The sequence below is a fragment of the Sardina pilchardus genome, chromosome 15 (assembly GCF_963854185.1).
Source record: "Sardina pilchardus chromosome 15, fSarPil1.1, whole genome shotgun sequence".
Classification (NCBI taxonomy): domain Eukaryota; kingdom Metazoa; phylum Chordata; class Actinopteri; order Clupeiformes; family Clupeidae; genus Sardina; species Sardina pilchardus.
The window spans coordinates 29,226,641-29,248,612 of record NC_085008.1 but is presented as its reverse complement, the minus strand read 5'-3'; the positions used below and the strand labels follow the sequence as shown (position 1 = coordinate 29,248,612).

Genomic DNA, 21,972 nt, shown 5'->3' with positions numbered 1-21,972 from the left:
CCGGAACAGGAACTACTATGCAGCAGTAGCAGTTACCTGGCAGTTACCAAAGAAGTTACCTAAACACTTTTACTGTCTATGTAAACACCCGGTAGATGTTGTAACTGTCTGTCCATCAGTTTCTGTCTGAGCTAGACCAAAAAAACGAAAACTAGGATTTCACGGCTGAAGTCATGGTAACTACCAACTAGCCTACCGATGTTCCACTTTTTGAGTATTTTTCCGCGAATGTTATCGTTAGCAAAGTATCTGCGTTAGCCACCAAGGTCACTGGTTTAAGTGAACACGTGCGATTTTTACACAGTGATTAAGTAATTCGATTGGTTGCAAAATGGCTGGGTTGATTAATTTTAATGACGAAGAAGAAGTGAAGCAATACCTGGATAATTTGGGAATTGAATTCAGCTATCAATGTTACCGTGAGAAGGACCCTGAAGGTAATTGAATATTCGTTGCTATCCATGGTTGCTAGATGCGCTGTCCCTCGACATGGGGGTGCTGAAAGGAAATTTAGGAAAACTATTGAACTGAGCAATCGAAGCAGACTTCCATTAAGTGCTGATAGTATCTTCCTTGTATGACATTTCCTGTCATGTTCTTTCCACAAATAATTTAATGTTTACACAAGGTTGTCAGCGACTTGCGGATTATATGGAAGGAGTCAAGAAAAACTTCGACTCAACTGCACAGATTCTCAAGCATAACTGCGAGACAAATGGACACGGGGAGAGCTGCTACAAACTTGGGGCTTATTACGTTGCTGGCAAAGGTAACATTTGACATGAGTTATTCCCTACCTCATAATAAGAGGGCGTTGTTTGTGGCTGAATGTAGCATATGGTGTAGCTTTTCCATTGTTTCCATTGGTAGTACAATGTATGTTAGTGTCATTGGAAACTACATTGTTTTTAATACTATAACATACGATCATAAAATATTATTCTGACTCGTTGGTATGTGCCAATATTTTTCTTACACGTCTGCTTCAAACAACTTTAACGTGTGTAGCTACAAGTGGGGTTGTGTTAAATGCCTGAAAAGCTTTGTATCTACTTTAAAACCGTACACTCCTCAAGGCCGGGTCAGGTCAGTCGTCATCATCAGCATAACTTAATTGACATTTTTCCCATACCAGGTGGATTGCCTCTGTGCCTCAAGACAGCCTACTCATGTTTCCTGCGCTCATGCAAAGCTGGTGGGAAGAAGTCAGTAGACGCCTGCCATAACGTGGGATTGCTGGCTCATGATGGGCGGTCCATGGAAGAAGGCCCAGATGCAGGGGTAGCCCGGGAGTACTATGAGAAGGCCTGCACTGGGGGCTTTGCACCCAGCTGCTTCAACCTGAGTACACTCTACATTCAGGGTGCCCCAGGGTTCGAGAAGAACATGCCTCTGGCACTGCAGTACTCCATGCGTGCGTGTGAACTAGGACATGTTTGGGGATGCTCAAATGCCAGCCGCATGTACAAACTCGGGGACGGGGCACCCAAAGATGACCAAAAAGCAGAAGACCTGAAAAATAGGGCCAGGGATCTACATGGACAGCAGAAAGAGCGGCAGTTGAAATTTGGAGAATGAATGAAGTCTAAAACTTTACCTCAGGAGGCCGAGCAGCTGTTTCATTGAAAACAGTGTGTATTCTTTGTTGAATCTGTGGGGCAGTGAAATAGCTGGGGTTGGCTGTGTGTGTGGAACTGTATAAACTGTTGTTTTGGGAGAAAAAGTGGTGCCATAAACTTTATCTTGATTGCCATTCCAACCAGTGCTATGCAATGCAGGAAAACTGAGTGTTTTATGTTCAAGTAAAGTTTTATTTCAATCACTCTCCATGAAATACCATAAAATAAATATGGAAATAAATCATGATTGTGATGTTTTATTTATTTTTAAAATATATATGTATATGTGTATGTCAAACTGTTTGAATTTGATTATGAAATGATAAACTGGGCTTTCCTTCTAAGGCTGGGATTATACTTGCCGTTAGACCAAGCGTAAGCGTATGCGCCCGTGTGCGACCTGCTGTGTCCTGTGTACAGACTCGCTGCAGCATTACGCACCTTACTGGAGGTCTTCACCAGGGGGAGACTAGTAGCCTAATATCAGATGTGGATGTGGCCATGTGCCATTGTTTACTCTCATGATTGCCCCCAGCTTTGATGTCGATAATGCATCTTGCAGTCACTTTCTTTTGGCAATGATCGCCCCCTACTTTCTTGTCAGTATTGCATCTCGCGGACGCGTCGTGTTCGCTTGCGACGACGTGCGCGACCGACGCACCAAACGACCGCAAAATACGCAAGGCAGCCATGATGCGTACACGAACGCGTTGTCTACAGCAAGTCTAAACGTGCCTTAAGATGATATGTGATTTGAACGTTGCATGGATGGCCACGAGAGGGAGCCACAGGTCATGGAATACCATTCGTCTTTGGACTACTTCTCTACTTGTGCTGTAGCTCTTGGTGAAGCGTATTTCCTACAGTAGCTTGACGAATAATCTAGAGACACTCCAAGATACAAAGTAACATTTACGATTTAACAGATTGTATTCCACCTCAACCCCAAACGAACATAAATCGCGACCGGTTTACAAATGGGTTTCAACTATTGTATCATGGCCATGGGTAAAGGCACAAATTATCCACGTAGACCTACTTTCATCTGTCCTACTTACAGTATATGAAAGAGGCGGGTGATGCAGGTTTTAATATAATTTTCTATTTTTTTTTTTTTAAATAATTAAGCCTTTCAGCCATTTAGCCATAGCAGAGAAAATCCCAGTTCCATTTGCTTGGATCATGACCTCACATTATAATGGTTCCAGTTAGTGTGAGACTAGATGTAGTTAACAACATATTCGTTGGCATTAAACCATATCCAGACATCATCCCCTTGTTCTGAATTTGGAGCGCAGTACGAGCAAACAATCACCTTTGAGATGCACAGGCTTCCACAGCGAGGGTGGGATGCGGTTCGGGCTCCTCCCCTCCATGTACCCGCTCAACTCTCATTGAAAACACCGCACACGGCTGTTGCCGAACGGAATGCTCTTCTTGGAGCTAAACGTTTGCTGTTCTCGGAGTGTGGATTGCATCAAACGACGCGCATAATATCGAAAAGAGAACAACTGAAAGAAAATCTGAGGTTCGTTCAATTCAGTTGTTTTGATTTGTCTTGTTTGACGTTAGCGGTGGCAGCACGCTTGGATGCTGCTGCAGGTTTTTCAAACAGCACACACAGTTGGGAAGGCTAACGTTAGCTTAGTAGCCTTGATCTGGCTAACATTAGTCATGTTCTTAGTTGGAGATTAGCTAACATCACAGTTAGCCCTATATGTTTATATTGAGCCTTGTTTAAGATAATTACCGTTAGGTGATGACATGTTAAGAGCTGATTAAACGGTAACGTCAGCGTGGCGAACAGTAATGTTATACTGTGATGGTGATAGTTACGTTCGGACAACTCGACATCGAATACACTTTTATTGCAGATAGTAGCTAACGTTGATACAACTTTGCATGCTAGCTGAGCCGTATTAATCCAGTTGTATCACATTTCCGTTTAAGTCTTTGTCTCGGCTGTCCTTCTTATGCATGCTCACAGTAGACTGTTTGCCATCGTGTAATTAAATTGCTACTTATATTGCTGTGGATTATGGGCTGTGGATGTGTTCAGAGGAGGACTACTGCTAGCCCTGAACATCCCGCCCAGATCCGGGGAGTGTCACGGACAGTACGTTGGGGTCCACACGAGCCAAACCTCATCACTGAAGTTATAACTAAACAGAGAAAGATTATTTCTTTTATCTGTCACATATAGCTTCTAGTCGACTTTCCATTTAGCCGTTGCAAAATTGTTTATTGGCCGTTAACTCGTGTTGCATATCAAACCTGTTTTGCAATGCCGTCCATCAAAGACTAACGTTACTTCACCGTCCGAGACGATGGAAAAGCTATCGACGTTATCGGCAGTAGTTAGCTTTTGTACAGTTTTGAACGTTAATCAAACGAGTTTCATGTGCAGTATGTAGCTATTTCTGGTATTGACAACCTAAAGACTTTAAGAAATACTATTGAGTGGTTGGTTGATGGAAATTGTTTACGTTAACTTTTGTTGTCAATGTAACGTTATGTCCTTAAAGTGAATGTTGCAAATCAGTGAGCCTAAATTACACGTAATCTGGTAGTGCGGAGTGACTTGGAACATTGTCAATTCCACTGAATGGCGAGGCTCTAAACGTGTCCACCAACCAATCTCATTACATGGTCAACGTTAATGCCTCCTATCCTGCTTGAGCTTGAATGCAATGTTAGATTCTTAAGCATAAGTGACCTCGAATAAGGTCTCTATGGACAGAGAATTTAACGGTTGTTTAAAACTTGGGAAGAGGTATGGTTCTTATTTGTTCCAGGCAGTTGCGTCTATGATTGTATGTAGACTAGTTAATGCGCTGAACAACTTTCTGTTAACTTTGTAGCGATTGTATGTTACACAACATTAGGGTGCGGGCCACTGTGGGGTGTATGACACGCATCTACTACAGCCTGTAATGACTCAAACTTCTCTTCAAAAGTGTTCATACTCATCAGGGTATTCTTTTTTTGTTTTTTTGTTAATGGGATGGGCTTATTTGTGAAAGACAATACCTCTTGAACTTTAACCTGTAGGTTGCAAGTAGATGGATAGATAGATAGATACTTTATTGATCCCCAAGGGAAAATTTGTTCAGGGAAAAAGTTCAGGGCCGGGTTTCCCAAAATTGTTAAGAAGCTCTTAAGTGCTAAGAACTTCTTAGGAGCGTTGTAAGAATGTTCTAAGAACGCTCCTAAGAAGTTCTTAGGACTTAAGAGCTTCTTAACGATTTTGGGAAACCCGGCCCAGATCTATAACAGGCATGGGTGCTGTGGGTCTGGTGACCAGAGGTTTCTTGGTTGAACGCTCATCAAGTCAATGGGAATTTCTGGAAATACAAATTGTTGAAGTGATTTCAGTTTAGGCTGCACTCACAAGAGATGTATCTTTGAAAGGCCACACCACACCAGCATGTCTGTCTAGATAAGGACTGAACATGTTTTTGACTCAGGTGGAACGTGTCCTTTAATAAACTATAGTTTTGTACCTCATTGTTCTGCTAGTTGTAGGCTTATGATTTGGCGAAGTGCAAGACGCCACTTTTTGCCGTAACTTGCCTCATACTCATGTGCAATCAGAAAGCCTGTTATTAACAGTTAATGCATGTTTGTGACAAAGTGGCAGGAACGCTGAAAGTCAAATGCGTCAAATCGCTGGCATGCTGAGAATTTATTTACTAAAGAAAGCTCAAAACCACTGCCTATTAGTATACTGATGTTTGTCTGATTTCTGTGTCTTTTTGTTTTGTTTTGTTTGGTCGCTGATTTTGATCTGAAGAGAGAGCATCCCTCCTCCATTCACATGAGGTTCTTGCTTAGATAATTCATTCTGGACAGACAATCAGATATACGATTCATGTCTCTGAAATGACATGCTTTGTTTTTGCATGTGTCCAGATTTGTTTACAAAATACCAAATGTGAACATCTGGCGCAGTGGTAATCCCCTCGTACACTGGGCAGTCTGTCAAGGATGGTGCCGGCCGGAGCTCAGATGGACTGCGGTTAACTGGTGGGCCCCAGGAGACCTGGTTCACTTTGTTTTGAAGTGGACGATGTGAGGGCTGGAGTCTGACCGATGATTCATCCGCATTCCCTCTGCCTTCAGTCAGTGATCTGATCTCAGTCAGCGTTGTTTGATGACATCGGAGATGTCTGATTAGGTTAAAGTCTAGGCCGACTACCCCCTTCCCTGACCTCTTCTCTCTTTCTGTTCTTCTCTCTTTCACCCCATCACTGTATCTACTCATCTCTGTCTGTCTGTCTGTCTGTTTGGTTGTCTATTTCACTTCTGTGTCTGGGAGACTCGTGGGCCCATCTGTCTCCCCCATAGCTGTGCTGAAGCACTGGAGCCTCTGGAAATGTGATTAGTTGGAGATTACATCTGTGTGAAACGGGACTCCCCTGTGTGTGACCACTGCTTTCTTTTCACTGCTCCCCTCCCTGTGTGTGTGTGTGTGTGTGTGTGTGTGTGTGTGCACGTTTGCGTGTGTGTGTGTGTGTGTGTGTGTGTCACAGCTGAGTTTGTCTCCCCGTCCTGGGATTTTGTCCCTGCTCAGATAACTGGGGGTTTTCCGAAATACAACACGAGTTCTTTGTGTATGAGTGTGTGCACACTCTCACTCTATTGCAGCTCCCTATGCCATTGTGGTCGGCACTGGCACTGTTGCCCTTGTGTGGCGCCTTGAAGCAGTATCCTCTGCAGGTGTCGTGTGTGTGTGTGTGTGTGTGTGTGTGTGTGTGAGAGAGTGAGTGATCAATTCGTATGCCTTTCACCCCCACATCTGCTGGTCATAGAAACTCTCCATTGTCATGTGGCGCCCCTCAGGAATCTATCTCTCTCTCTCTCTCTCTGTGTGTCTCTCTCTCTCTCTCTGTCTCTCTGTCTCTCTCTCTTTCTCTCAAAATAAGAAGTGAAAATGAGTTGAGTCAGGTCAGACGTGCTACTGGGCTGACATTGCATGTTCAGTGCGGAGTTCCCAGGCGATGGGTTTGTGGGTTTGCCAGTGATCCTCTTTCAAGTCTCTTATCTGTGGGATCCAGCGCGGTGCCAGGCAGCCCGTGCTGGAAAACAAGTCGCTGATTTATGATGGAAACATTTCTCTCATTTGGCTGCCGGCAACACTGACTGCACGGTTGTTATCAGAAGAGATGGCTTCTTATTCTCTTTCAGATCAGTGTTAAAGGAATTGAGAATAGTACTAAAATGAAGCCACTGAGGCAGCGCTGACTGCCTGATGTGGGATCATGTGTCTCGTCCTCACATAGGCAGCAGGATGGTGGCGCTTGTTGGGCCGTGTCAAAATGTTCAGCTGATTCGCTTTAGAGAGAGGATGGTGTGACCAGCCTGGCAGAGGGGGGTAGGGCACTCGAGCACGGGGCAAACTTTCCAGTAAAGTGGCTGGCAGTGAAGACGGACAGTTGAAGTGGGTGCTGGAGAACAGATAGTACAGCTTGTTCTGTCTCACATCAGTGAAGATAACAGGTGTGTGTGTGATCGAGTGTGTGTGCGATAGTCCGTGTCTGTCTGTGTGTGTGTGTGTTTGAGAGTCAGAGAGATAGAGAGTGTGAGTGACGAGTCATATTTGTGATTTTACCATGACTGCAACTTGGCATCGGCCTTCATGTCCTTCGATAAACCGGGCAGGCAGTGCCACTGTCGAGCTGGCCACTGTTCTGGGGGCGTGCCAGGCTGAGATGGGTGATGCCAACAACAACGCCGGCTTTCTAAGGCGGTTGGAGGCAGTGCAGGCCTGGGAGCTGTCCGTTACCGTTCTTGTCATGAATGTGTACAGCAGTCAGAGTTGATGTAGAACCTCTCTTCCTTCTCCTCCCTCCCCTAGAGCGCTGTTCTGCTTTCTTTTGCGTGCTGCAGCCAGAGTTGATGTAGAACCTCTCTTCCTTCTCCTCCCTCCCCTAGAGCGCTGTTCTGCTTTCTTTTGCGTGCTGCAGCCAGAGTTGATGTAGAACCTCTCTTCGTTCTCCTCCCTCCCCTAGAGCGCTGTTCTGCTTTCTTTTGCGTGCTGCAGCCAGAGTTGATGTAGAACCTCTCTTCCTTCTCCTCCCTCCCCTAGAGCGCTGTTCTGCTTTCTTTTGCGTGCTGCAGCCAGAGTTGATGTAGAACCTCTCTTCCTTCTCCTCCCTCCCCTAGAGCGCTGTTCTGCTTTCTTTTGCGTGCTGCAGCCAGAGTTGATGTAGAACCTCTCTTCCTTCTCCTCCCTCCCCTAGAGCGCTGTTCTGCTTTCTTTTGCGTGCTGCAGCCAGAGTTGATGTAGAACCTCTCTTCCTTCTCCTCCCTCCCCTAGAGCGCTGTTCTGCTTTCTTTTGCGTGCTGCAGCCAGAGTTGATGTAGAACTCTCACACCAGCGAGTGCTTCTCCTCTCTTCTCTCCCCTGCAGCTCTGTTCTGCTTTCTTTCTTTCTTTCTTTCTTTCTTTCTTTCTTTCTTTCTTTCTTTCTGTCGACCAAGTGTCTGTCGCTCTCTATCTGCCACAATTAAAGGAAACGTCTTTTGTCTATCAGTCTAGCGCCTGTCTATGTTTATGGCCTCAGTAAATGTTGATTTTCAAACCACGGCACTCGTCACAAGCACTCCAGTTACGGTAAAACCACATCAATGATCACCACCACCACCCCCCACTCTCAAAAGGACATTTCTATTTCTATAACAGTGTCCCAGTTCTCCTCCACAAAACACACGCACAGTCGCACACGTAATGTTACATTTATGAATGCTAAAGCCATTGTTTATTGATGTATCGTTGTCCTTTTTGAGGGCGGGCTGCGGAGTCTCTCTTGTCCTCAGACAAAGCATTATAAATAATTGAGCTAGTGAACGCTTATGCCGTGTGTTACTGCACATGTGCTTAAGGCTGAAGCCTATTGTCTGGCACTAATGTATACAGTACTGTGTGTGTGTGTGTGTGTGTCCTCATTGTTGTGTTTGTTTACGTCTGCGTGTGATGTGGAGCGCTGGCTTCCTACTTCCTCAGTGAAAGTCCTCCGCGATGGCGTGGGGCGGTCGCCGAAGCCACGCAGCTACGTGACGTGGAGACAGGAAGTGACACGTCGGGGCCCACAGCTTCGGTTTTGGCAAGCTGCAGCTGCCCGAGCGACGAGAAACACACACACACACACACACACACACACACTTCGCCACTCTTACCACAACACAGAGGTAGACAGCTGTCTGTGTGTGTGTGTGTATGTGTGTGCTAGAGAGATTGTATGTTTGTGCTTTTTGGCGTAGACTTCAGAAGACTGGGAGTGGTATTGGAGCAGACTTGAGACTCTCCTTGATACTCTCTCCTCGTGCTCTTCTTTCTTGAGACTCTCTCTTGTTCTTCTCTTCTTGCTCGTCTGTCTACCTCCCTCCCTCTCACTTCCACAGATGGTGTCAGCATGGGGTGGTAAGACAAGGTGTGTGTGTGTTTGTGTGTGTGTGTGTGTGTGTGTGTGTGTGTTAGTCTTAAAGGCGAAATCAGACGATTATTCACCAGAGAGAGACTGTGTTCTGGCCCGAGGCAGATATATCGACGAGCCATCAATCCGTCTGTGCGCTGGCGTGGTCGGGGGGTGGTTGGCCCTCGTTAAAGATGGCCCCCAGACACTGCTCTGATCTTCTGAGGGGAGTGGCCTCTTTGTTCTGTGGTCAGCGGGATTCTCCAGCTCCATGCCTTGGGTTTGTCACGTCCACCCGAGGGCTGCACTCTCTTTAGCTGAGGCTGCAGAAAGTGTGTGTGTGTGTGTGTGTGTGTGTGTGTGTGTGTGTGTGTGGTTGCTAATGAAGACGTGTGAAGGGGTTTTATTGCCCGTATAACACACCACACAAATAGGTGTTAGATGACCCAGTCTCTCCTTGTATTGTTGAGGGACATTAAATGGTTTTTAGAAAATCTCTTTTTGAATTTTGAGAATTTTGTGTTATTTATTTATTTATTTATTTATTTATTTATTTATAACCATTTCATTTAACACTACTGTGGACGTTCTACCTGACATTGCTTGTTTTTGATGTCTTTTTTTCATTGTCCTGTAAGCTATACCTTTCTTCTAACCCCTGAACTGCACTGGTGTAATGCTGTGTGTGCGTGTGTGTGCGTATGCGTGTGTATGCTTGTGTGTGTGTGTGTGTGTGTGTGTGTGTGTGTGTGCGTATGCGTGTGTATGCTTGTGTGTGCGTGTGTATGCTTGTGTGTGTGTGTGTGTGTGTGTGCGTGTGTGTGCGTATGCGTGTGTATGCTTGTGTGTGTGTGTGTGTGTGTGTGTGTGTGTGTGGTGATTGAGCAGCCGCGCCCTCCTGCAGCCTCCTGTGGTGAATCAGACAGATTACCATCCAATCTGTTCACCTGACCTTGAGCTCTCTTCTCTTCTCTTCTCTTCTCTTCTCTTCTCTTCTCTTCTCTTCTCTTCTCTTCTCTTCTCTTCTCTTCTCTTCTCTTCTCTTCTCTTCTCTTCTCTTCTCTTCTCTTCTCTTCTCTGTCTCTGCTCTGCTCTGCTCTGCTCTGCTCTTCTCTTCTCTTCTCTTCTCTTCTCTTCTCTTCTCTTCTCTTCTCTTCTCTTCTCTTCTCTTCTCTTCTCTTCTCTTCTCTTCTCTTCTCTTCTCTTCTCTTCTCTTCTCTTCTCTTCTCTTCTCTTCTCTTCTCTTCTCTTCTCTTCTCTTCTCTTCTCTTCTCTTCTCTTCTCTTCTCTTCTCTTCTCTTCTCTTCTCTGCTCTGCTCTGCTCTGCTCTGCTCTGCTCTGCTCTGCTCTGCTCTGCTCTGCTCTGCTAGCCTTCATTACTGTCACAGTAATGTGTGTGCAAAAGGTTCAAATACATGATGTGTGTATGCTTTAAATGACCCATAGTGATGGCTATATCTGAGCAATGGTCCTCTTGAGGCACGCCCAGTAAAAGACCACTCGTGTGGAGGAGGTTATCTCTCTCTCTCTCTCTCTCTCTCTCTCTCTCTCTCTCTCTCTCTCTCTCTCTCTCACACACACACACACACACACACACACACACACACACACACACACACACACACACACACACACACACACACACACACACACACACATTCTCTCTCACACCATCTCCCTGTTACAAGCACCTTGCCTTGAGGGAGATCATGTGGCAGCAGCATGTGAGTGTGAGTGTGTGAGTGTGACTGCCACTCTCTGCATTGATGCTGGGCTCCTATCAGGACTATATTCAACAGCCATCATCATGTTTCATTAGCATCAACAGTGACTTCCCAACGGCAGAGAACACATACACCGTACACAGTCATCAGATACACACACACACACACACACACACACATAATGAACATAGGAAGCCTTTGTGTACTGCTGCAACTTGATGATTAGTTACATCTAGTCAAGTAATCTGGATGAGTTTCCCAAAATGGGGATTATGCCCCAAATGCTCGCTTTGTCCACACGCCAGTGAGGGATATTAGGTTACCATTAAGGAAAAAAAAACGTTAACACATTTCCAAAATAGTGGACAATTAGCTTAGCCATTGACGATTAATCAGATAATTGATTAATTGTGTCATCCTCACGTCTGGGGGAGTATTAGGAGTTGTGAGGAAGGAGTTGATGAGGTATGGAGAAGTGCATGCTGGGATGGAGAGTGTGGTAGCGGGTAGGCGCGGCGACGGGGGAGGTCACAGGGGGGTCACCCTCGCGCTCCTCCTGGCGTTCCGCGGCACCCTCTTGTGAAGTCCGTCCTGATTCCCGGCCCAGCGCAGAATTCCAGCTACGAGAGGCCTGTCCAGCGCGTCATTCCGACACCCGCGGAGGCAATTTTAGACGCATGTCAAAAAGGGTCCTCACACACACACACACACACTCACAGTCTCACGTGCACAAATGAGGGCATGATGTTACACACACACACGTGCGGCCACACAGTCCAGTGTTTTAAACTGCATGGTGACCATGGTGCTCTTCATCGCACTGGGCGGTCAGTTTGTTTGTAGTTGAATGGTGTGTGTGGTAGAAATGCTCTCATTGGTGCACGATGACTTGGCCTACTGCGCTGAGTCATTGACACTTGACCGTTGAGTCTGCGTATTGTCTCTCTAGTCCAGGCCATTCTCTCAGATCACTGACCAGCGGTTGATGCTCTCTTTATCTGGGTGTGTGTTTATTCAGGAGAGAACAGTGCGCTGTGGAATCTGTGTCCTAAAAGGCCGTTAGACCTGCTTTGGTTGATCTATGCAAAGTGTGTGTGTGTGTCTGTGTTTATTTGTTGTGTACACAATTGTTGAGCAGTTCCTCGACACAACTTGTTTGTCCTGAATTTGTCTTCGCTGGATAGTGTGTCAGGAGTCAGGTTCTTGTGATCAAGCCGTGTGTGTGTGTGTGTGTGTGCGCGCGCTTGAGGCTACACTCAGCCCGTCTCTTTAAAAAGCCTCCTGTAGAGTGATGTCTGCCTGAAAGGCTGCTGGAGAGACCTCCACAGGCGAGCGTACACACACACACACACACACACACACACATGCATACAGACAGAGCCAGCCAACCAGACCACCCGCACCCCAGACGCCATGCAGTCCAAACTCGTTCACTCGTTCACCTCATTTCTCTTCCTCCGCTCCATCACACTTGTCCGATATGTCCATCCACAGCTCACACACACACACACACACACACACAGCAACTGTGCGGGAGGAGCTGTGACTGTATCCCTTGGCTCAGCTGCTGGTGCGACGTCCTTCTCCCCCCCCCCCTCCTGCTAGCCATTCTTAATTTGGACTCAAGTATTGTAGCCATTATGGACTCGTACTGGACTAACAACACAATCAATGATTCTGGAGCGCTCTATGATCTTTGAACACAGTCATCATTGACGTGCTGTTGTGGTACCCCAGTTCGGCTTTGCAGTGGTCACACATTGCACTTTGTCTTCCTAGTTTGAAGCGATCCCAGAACTTTGCACATTCTCTGCCTTTTACAGACCGTTTCTTGGCTCTCTGTCATCGTGCCAACTTAATTGTGAAAGTGGTGTGTGTGAGCATCAGTAATAACCATCTGTGTGAAACCATCACCCCTGAGCGGAGCAGGCAGCATTACGCAAACGGTAATGAAACGAAGCCTCGAGGCAGAGAACATGTCCTTCGATCATTTTTTGTAATCGATTTCCTCGAGTAATCAGAGTGTCAGCTCCAACTGTGTCTTTATTTAGTTCCAGTTTGTGCTTTTGGAAGTTTCACAACCACAACCCATTACAATACCCAGCCAGTAGCCGGTCATGGGCGCCTACACTACTGGCCTATTACAGTGGGTTGTAATGAGGATTAGCACTTAACAGCCATCATGGTCATTCTTTCAGAGATAACCTCCCTGTCTCCCTCTATCCCCTGCTGTCTCACTCTCCCTCTCTTCTCCTGTCTCTCCCTCTATCCCCTGCTGTCTCACTCTCCCTCTCTTCTCCTGTCTCTCCCTCTATCCCCTGCTGTCTCACTCTTGAGCTTGTTGCCTCCTCTGTCTTTCTTGCCCCCCCCCCCAACACACACACACACACACTCCCCCGGCTCTAACTCCACTCATCTTCGTTTGCCTGCTGTGATAATGGTGTCATCTGTCCTCTCTGTGTGTTTTTGTCCTGCTGTGGTTCTCCCCAGGTGTGTGTGTGTGTGTGGGGGGGGGGGGGGGGTCCAAATGGTGCTCTGTCAGGACATGTCCCTGTCCTTTTGGATGTCCTTCCCCAGTGTCTCCCTGTCTCTCTCTCACACACACACACACACACACACACACACACACACACACACACACACACACACACACACACACACACACACACACACACACACACACATTACAGTGTGCTTAGACAGCTCTAACAGTTACACAAAAGCTCCCATTGGCCCGAGGGTGTTTGGGACGAGATGGGCGGGGTAGGAGGGGGGGTGGGGGGGGGTTAATAACGCTTCTGCTATCAGCGCTTCCAGCCACTCTAGAAGTTTCTGTGCTCGTCTTTGTGTGAAGATGAGGGGGATGGCCTCCGGCGGCTGTTTGGAGTGTGTGTTCACACACACACACACACACACACACACACACACACACACACACACGACCAGAACAATGTCTCGCCTATTTTTAGTGGATGGAGGCGACTGTTCGGTAGGCGGAGAGAGCATCCTGTCTGTGCTTGTCACGCACCATGGGGGAGAGGGAGAGAGACCAGTTCCAAAACCCTGTGTGTGTGTGTGTGTGTGTGTGTGTGTGTGTGTGTGTGTGTGTGTGTGTGTGTGTGAGAGAGAGAAAGAGAGTTTCTGAATGAATACAGTGGGTTCAGGGTTGTGTACTTTTGTGTGTGTGTGTGTGTGTGTGTGTGGTGAATGAATAGAGTGGGTTCAGGATTATGTGTGCACTTTTGAGTGAACGTTAGGTATGTGAGTGTGTGCATTCATCCATGCCTGTGAGTTGCCAGTAGGCGTGTGTGTGTGTGTGTTTTCAGCCGTTTGAGGTGCCTGTGTTTTTGAAACATGAGGACTGGCTGCACAGTGTTTGGTGCTCTGTGGGAACAGGGGGATTTGAGAGGGTGTGAGGGGCTCTCTCAGGGAGAGAGGGAGGAAAGAGAGAGGGATAGAAGAGAAGAGAAGAGAAGGGAGGGTCGGTTGTGGAATGATGGAGACAGGGGTAGATTGGGAATGGGAGGGGGCAGGTTTGGGTGGACAGGATAGTGGACTGTTGAAGTTGTACAGCTGCTGCTGCTATTTTCCTTGACAGCGATGAGACTGCCATGTTTACCCCCCTCTCTTCTCTACACTCTACTCTGTGTGTTTAGGGATTACACTACCCCTCCACACTGTATCTCTCACTCACTGACACCCTCTCCTTCTCTCTCCCTCTCTCTCCCTCCTCCCTCTCTCCCTCCCTCCTCCCTGTACATTGCACATTACACTCTGTGTGTTTAGGCTGGTCTTCCACATCTTTCTTTCTTTCTCTCTCTCTCCCTCTTGCGCTCTCTGTCTCTATCTCTCTCCCTTTCCCTATTCTGTACATCAATGCGCACACACCCGCACACACACACACACACACATACACACACACACACACACACACACACACACACACACACACATGCACACAAAAGGACATTGTTCTGTGAACTGACAGCCAGTTGGGAGAACAAAGAGCTGGAGATTGAAAATGACTTAAATCAGTGGAGGGCTCAGACGGCCATCGCTGAGGAGAAAAGCCGTGTGTGTGTGTGTGTGTGTGTGTGTGTGTGTGTGTGTGTGTGTGTGTGTGTGTGTGTGTGTGTGTGTGTGTGTGTGTGTGTGTGTGTGTGTGTGTGTGTGTGTGTGTGTGTGTGTCTGTGTGTCTGTGTGTCTGTGTGTCTGTGTGTCTGTGTGTCTGTGTGTCTGTGTGTCTGTGTGTGTGTGTAAGCACTCTGCTCACATTCGTGTCTTTTGTGTGAGTCTGTATTTCATTACAAGTAGTACACACACACACACTTCTTCAGAGTCACCTTTGCCCTGATGACCTTCCTGAGAGCAAACAGATGCAAAACTTCAGGCTCATGCCCCACCCTCTCACACCCTCATAGACACGTTCTGGGATCCCAGCAGGGTGTGTGTGTGAGTGAGAGAGATTGACTGTACAGGGCCGGGCCCCCATCACCTGTTCAGCCATGCCACAGTCGTGTGTGTTGTTTTTGGTTGGTCGGACTCTGCAGTTCCTGTGCTGGTAGATTTGTGTGTTGTTGTGTTTGCCTGCCATGTTTATGACCCTGTTTATGTTTATGTAATGCGTTATTCAATTAGCCGTAGCCATGTTTGACCTTTGGAGCACGGTGTTGTGTTGTGTTGTGCTGGCTTGTGTTTTGGCCTCTTTGTATGGCAACAATTTGGGCTCATTTGGCCCTGTTTGCAAGGATTGTTGGCCTTGCTTGGCCCCTGAGTACACTTTTATTTTCTGTCTGTTTGTGTCTGTGTGTGTGTGGCTGACTGTGTGTATGACTGTGTGGCTGTGTGTATGCTGTGTCTGAGGTGGTAATTGGGCATGTTATCTGTAGTTTCTCCAGAGACCAGCCGCTCTGTGAGTTAGTGAACCGCAGAGAGATGAAGAGATGAGAGGAAGGGCTAGAGGGAGGGAGGGAGAGAGTGAGGGAGGTAGATAGAGAGGGAGGGAGGGAGAGGAAGAGAGAGAAAGAGGGAGGGAGGGAGGGAGAGGAAGAGAGAGAAGTGGTAAGAGTGGAGGTCTCATGAGGTCTCTGAGAATTTGAATCCGTCTCGAACCCAGCGCTAAGGACAGCCCATGGGACACCACACATACACGCGCACAGACACACACACACACACACACACACACACACACACACACACACACACACACACACACGGAGGTGGGGGGACTCCCAGCTCCACCACCGACACACAGATTCAGCAGATCAAATGAACAAAGCCCTGACCTAAACAGGCACAAACAGTGAGTTTGTCATCTCTTTTGTAAGAAAAGAAACAATGGCATCTGACCGTGAACTAAACAAATGTTCGGACTGAGTAGATACATCTAAACTCATCTGCACCCCTGCTGAGGATACCAGACTCTCCAAAAGGGTGTGTGTGTGTGTGTGTGTGTGTGTGTGTGTGTTTCATAAAGTCGTTATGTGCCTGCAGGCTGGGCAGGGAAAAGTGGAGTTCTGGCCGGGCCCCATGTCCACAGACGAGCGCTCCAAAGCACAAGGGTCAGAGAGGAGTCCTCTGCCTGTCATCCTGGACCATAGGGGGAGATTTGGGATCGGGCCTTAAAAGCCAGCTCTCCTCACAGGCCCTGTATTAGCAGGCTCTGCACATGCTCAACTCTAATCAGTGTGTGTGTGTACGTGTGTGTGTGTGTGTGTGTGTTTGTGTTCACATTCCCTTTGAGAGTGTTTTCCACTTTCCGATATGACGGCGTGTAGAACAACTGTTTGGTTCGTGCTGACAGATTCCGTTAGAAGTGTGTGTGTGTGTGTGTGTGTGTGCGCGTGTGTGTGTGCGTGCATGTCTCATGACTTTGATCCTCAGAGAATGTGCGATGCAACGAACAGTCCACCCCAGGCTCTGCTGTGAAAACGACCATTGTCAGGCAAACCGACAAGGCTTATACAGGGTTGCTGTTTTGTGCCTCAACATGGTGTGTGTGTGTGTGTGTGTGTGTTTCTGACTCTGTGTGTAAGAGCTAGCGAGCGAGTGTGATTATGTGACTATGTGCATGTCCCATCTCTGGTTTTAAGATTTGTTTTGTGTGTGTGTGTGTGTGTGTGTGTTTGCGCACGTGTGCGTGGGTGTGTATCTGCTTTTGTTTGCCGTGTGTGTCTGGGCCTGCATACTGTCAGGCCGCAGCATGTTACTCAGTCTCCCCTCAAGGCCTCGGGGCCAACTGGCACCTTTACAGGAGAGAGGGAGAGAGAGATAGAGGGAGAGAGAGAGATCAACAGAGAGAGAAGGAGAGAGAGCTTGAGGGGAAGGGAGAGAGGGAGGGAGTGAGAGTGAGATCTGAAAGGAAAAAAAGATTGGAGGGGGTAAGAGAGAGAGAGAGAGAGAGAGAGAGATTAAAGGAGAGGGGGAGAGCGAGATAGAGAGAGAGATGGTAGACGGGGAGATAGAGAGGTAGAGCGTAAGAGAGGAAGAGAGCAAGTAATCCCTGCTCTAGCTCTGAGCTGGAGTGAACCCATGTGCAACAGGCCTGCTCTGGAGCCTGCTGAGGGAACCCCGACGCTCAGCTTTGATGCCCAGCACAACGGGCGCACAGCGGTCAGCTGAGGGGCGTCAGTACGACGGCAGGAGGAGAATGGAGAGAGAGAAAAAGAGTGGAGATTTAAGACAGAGACAGAGAAAATGTGAGGGAGGGAAAAAGAGAGAGAAGATGAGCGGTGGAGAGAGAGAGAGAGAGAGAGAGGGAGGTAGAGGTAGGTAGTGTGTTGGGGCTGAGCAGAGAGAGGAAGGTAGGTAGGGTGTGAGGGCTGGGCAGAGAGAGGTAGGTAGGTTGTGTTTGTGTGTGTGTGTGTGTGTGTGAGGGCTGGGCAGAGCAAACTCGGCAAAGCAGCGCTGGGCGTAGCATGACGGTTCTTGAGTCCCACGTTCTCACTCAGACATGTCAGAGCGACATACAGCCTCAGCGGTGCGGCGCGGCTCAAAGGGAGAACAGCGAAATTAAACGCCTGCGATCTAGCCAGCCAGCCGGGAATAACGAGCGCGCTGTGATCCCACGCGGATCGGCTTCGCCGCCTCGGATGAGTCAACCCAGGCGCCGCCTCGCTCGGAGCACGGGGGAAGATGTTTAACGGCCAATGAGAGATCACATTAATCACCGTCAGCCTAAAATACAAATGCACATTCAACCCGAACTCTTCCAGTGTTCAGACTGAGGTGCCTCATGGATTGCCTGTTTATATATCTTATATTTTAATATTTTATTTATATTTATATTTATTTTGGGGCTCTATTTTGATAGGATAGTGAGAGTCTGACAGGAAGTGAGTGTGAGAGAGAGATGGGGTGGGATGGAGAAGTGACCCGGGTCAGCCTCAGGCCTCGGTCCTTGTGGGGACAGTGCATCAGAGCGCCTGCCATGGTTTGCCCCCTGGTTCTGCGGCTCTAGTGTTGCTTTTGTTCCCCACACCATCCTGACGACGCGACACCATAACATGGAGTAGGAGGCTCCTTGGGTTGCTTCAGCTGTCGTGGTCCGAGGCGTTTTTTGTTTATTGGTCAGGGCTGTCGGCTCGTGAGCGCAGCTGATGTTGAGCCAGCTGTTGATTTGTCAGCAGTGTCATTTGTCTGTCGGGGCAATCGCATCCTGTCCTGCTATGAACCCATTAGCAGATTGACCAGCTTCACTCCAGTCAATAGCACTGAATACCAATCCGGCTTCTAATCAATGGCTTTTGGAAGGTTACAGGGTGACTGCCCCACAACTTTGTGTGTGTGTGTGTGTGTGTGTGTGTGTGTGTGTGTGTGTGTGTGCGTGTGTGTGCGACTGTGATCTTCGCCAAATGCCGATGGCCCATCTGTTACTATTGCATAAGATAACCTTTATCCTCTCCATTGTCTCATGACTTTTGCCGTTTTTAAGGAATGCCCTATCTAGTATCTGGGGTTAAATTGCCCCATCTAGTATCTGGGGTTAAATTGTAACTCCGGAGAGGTTATGGCAAGTCGCGCCTGTTGATTTGACGCTATCGAAACATGAAGCCAGGCATTTCGCTTCCTTATCTTCCCTCCAGATACAGACCTGGTTGTTACCTCTGTGTACTTTCAAAGTTTGCAATTCTTCCGTGTGTGTGTACGGACTCTCACCACACTGCCACAGAAGGGTAATTATATTTCGATCATTGTCAGTGGTATAAAAGCAAATGGTAATTGTTTTTTGATGTGCTAGTTGCATCCATAGCCTTCACTATAAACCCATTCAGTGATAATGCAACAGACGCCTTACAATTCCACAAATTAATGTAATTGTACTCTCAATCAAATGTTTGAACTTGTTAACTACTGTAAATATACCCTAGGTTGTTTTTACTCCGGAGTCAGCCTACGCTTTAAATCCTCCAGCAGAGGCTAGCTTTCTGTTTCAAAAACCCACCCAAAAGCTTGATGAGTGCACCAGTCAATTTTCACTTTTCTGTTGTTTTGTTTGTTTGTTTGTTTTTTTTTCAGTCAAAAATCTTGCATCATGCAAGATCATCCGTGTTGGATTCCAGATAGTTCTCTACAGACTTATAGCCCTTTAGAATATCAGTCCACTTGAGGGCAGTCCTTGGCTTATTGTCGTTTTCACTCATAGAGCGCCAAAACATTACACAGGTCTCATGGAGCTTTACAGACTCAGAGAGAGCCCATGAGTAACAGGGCAGAGGAAAAACTCTAGAATTAGAGATGCATTATGGGAAGAAACCTGAGCAGATCCACGACTCAAGGGCCTGACCCATCTGCCTAGGGTCAGTTGCAGGGCAGTAAGGTCTGTGTACAGTACATGAAGAGTATCAAGCGGCCCCAGCCGTGGCGCAACTGGCTGGGGCACCTGCACCGCACGCTGGCGACCCGGGTTCGATTCCCGCCCCGTGGTCCTTTCCGGATCCCACCCCAGCTCTCTCTCCCACTCACTTCCTGTCATTCTCTCTACTGTCCTGTCCAATTAAAGGCATAAAAAGGCTTAAAAATAACCTTTAAAAAAAATGAAAGGTATCAAGCATGTGAGAGAAGTATGGCCATAGCCAGTGTGTCTTGTGTCTGATCGCTAGTCGCTACTTCCTGTTTTGTTGTTGTTTGTCCAGAGTGATGCAACTTGGGTCATGTGGTTTCCGCCGGTCTTTGTGTAGGTCAGGATATACAGTATGTGAAGGAACCTCGACACAGAATGAAGAACAAAAGCTCCATCCAATGTAAGACACAAAGCCATTCACTTCTGCCCTATTTTGGTTGATTTTGCCAAGCTTCAAAACAACTCTGTGTGTGTGTCTCGACTTTTGAAGTACGATTTCTAATCACGATGCTGTTATCTGTGGAGTTTCTATGAACTCCCAGATCTTGCCATAGATCTCTCTACTGGGCTGTCCGCTTTGGAGTACATCGTGAAGCTAGAAAGAAGCATTGTAGCGGAAGCGATAGCCATCTCACCTGTTTCCTCTCAGTGAGCCAAAGCGGAGAGAAAGTGTGTGTGTGCGTGTGTGTAGAGTCGTTGTTCTGGTTATTATGACCGAAATCCTCTTCCTTATTGCTGTTAAGTGACCACCAGAGCAGTCATCACCTCGGGCCAGAGTGTTGTTGCCCCATCCGATCCAAACCCCCCTTCCTTTCCTGTCGGCTTTCCTCATGGCTGGCTGTCTTCACTTCATGGGAGTGAGCCAAGAGAATGGGGGGCATGGCACAAGTCCGTCCCAGCCAAGAAAGAAAAACAAGTGCAGCTATTTGTTTAGCGGACTTGGGAGACTGAAGGAGGGAAGGCACTTTGGAGGGAGGCTGGGGTGAGGTGCAGGGGGCTGGGGAGGAGAGGGGAGGGGAGTAGGGGGCTGGGGAGGAGAGGGGAGGGGAGTAGGGGGCTGGGGAGGAGAGTAGGGGGCTGGAGAGGGGAGGGGAGTAGGGGGCTGGGGAGGAGAGGGGAGGGGAGGGGAGTAGGGGGCTGGGGAGGAGAAGGGAGGGGAGGGGACGGCACTGGTCAGTGAAGTTCTGGAGCTCTGGGCTGAGGCCAGGCAGCAGGCAGGCAGGCAGGCAGGCGTCTCTCCAGAGGCCCCTAAATCAGTGTGGCCCCACAGCCTGCTGCCCACAGTATGCACCGCCATCACTCCTGCCAGCCCATGCCAACGGACCTGCCAGTCTGCCCCCTCTACCACCTCTCTCTCTCTCTCCTCTGTCCCATCTCTCTGCCACCATCTATTTCTCCTCCCTTCGTCCCTCTCTCCTCTCCTCTCCTCTCCTCTCCTCTTCTCTCCTCTTCTCTCCTCTCCTGCCTAACCTGCTTCCTCTCCTCTCCTCTCCTCTCCTCTCCTCTCCTCTCCTCTCCTCTTGTCCCCTGCCAACATGCTCCAGTGTCCTCCATCTTTTTAAAGCCTTCAGTTGCTCGTGACGTTTGTATTCCCACCTCAGTAATTGCACACAGTCCATCTTAAAGCCATTGTTTCCAAGCTAGCAGGTCCATTCTCCCGAGGGCCATAGACCATAGTGAAGCCTTAGTGCCCGTGGCGTAGCGTAGCGTGGTGTGGTGTGTCATGGCGGCTAAGGACCGTGCTGGTCAGTTGAGCTGCTGCTGCTGCTGCTCCTGTCCTCTCCTGCTTCATTCCTGCCCGCTGATACCCCTCTCTCGCTCCCTCGCTCTCTCTCTTTCTTTCTTTCTTTCTCTCCCCCTCTCCCCCCTCAATCTCTCTTCCCTTACCCCTCCTCTCTCTCTCTCTCTCTCTCTCTCTCTCTCTCTCTCTCTCTCTCTCTCTCTTTCTCTTTCTCTTTCTCTTTCTCTTTCTCTTTCTCTTTCTCTTTCTCTTTCTCTTTCTCTTTCTCTTTCTCTTTCTCTCTCTCTCTCTCTCTCTCTCTCTCTCTCTCTCTCTCTCTCTCTCTCTCTCTCTGTCATTAGCAGGTGGTTGTGGTATGGTGGTGGCAGGTGTGTGTTGCCAGGCTTATCACCAGTCCGCACAGGTGGAGCTCAGACACTCGCTAGAGAAGCACACACACACACACACACACACACACACACTGGGGCACACGCACATGGATGGACACGAATCCAAAGCGTATGTGAAAGTACTAAGATGTTTGCCTTGTACACTGGTGTATGTGTTGCTTTTCTCACTAAAGGACAGCGACACACACACACACACACACACACATGCACAAGCGCACACACACACACACACACACACACAGC

General features: G+C 48.1%; 2 protein-coding genes across 3 annotated transcripts in view; both read left to right on the top strand.

Annotated features, from left to right (window-relative positions):
* The first annotated feature begins 45 nt into the window (after positions 1–45).
* LOC134102181 (cytochrome c oxidase assembly factor 7) lies at positions 46–1,860 on the top strand. 2 transcript variants are annotated; one of them, XM_062556198.1, is made up of 3 exons: positions 46–176; positions 629–769; positions 1,136–1,860. In XM_062556198.1, the coding sequence occupies exons 2-3, from the start codon at positions 652–654 to the stop codon at positions 1,576–1,578; spliced, it is 561 nt and encodes a 186-aa protein (XP_062412182.1). In that variant the 5' UTR covers positions 46–176; positions 629–651; the 3' UTR covers positions 1,579–1,860. The 2 variants fall into 2 exon arrangements, with proteins under 2 accessions (XP_062412182.1, XP_062412181.1); XM_062556197.1 differs by having other exon boundaries at positions 46–437.
* A 1,167-nt stretch (positions 1,861–3,027) lies between these two features.
* The window catches only part of ralgps2 (Ral GEF with PH domain and SH3 binding motif 2), a gene marked incomplete in the record, with an annotated part of 126,865 nt that continues 107,920 nt past the window's right edge, over positions 3,028–21,972 (top strand). Inside the window, 1 exon segment of the mRNA XM_062555494.1 lies at positions 3,028–3,147.

Bases quoted from the DNA above. Each gene is read 5' to 3' on its own strand.
- LOC134102181 (XM_062556197.1), top strand. From the start codon at position 332: ATGGCTGGGTTGATTAATTTTAATGACGAAGAAGAAGTGAAGCAATAC. The intron at 438-628 runs GTAATTGAATAT...TGTTTACACAAG, and splicing joins CCGTGAGAAGGACCCTGAAG to GTTGTCAGCGACTTGCGGAT. The intron at 770-1,135 runs GTAACATTTGAC...TTCCCATACCAG, and splicing joins TTATTACGTTGCTGGCAAAG to GTGGATTGCCTCTGTGCCTC.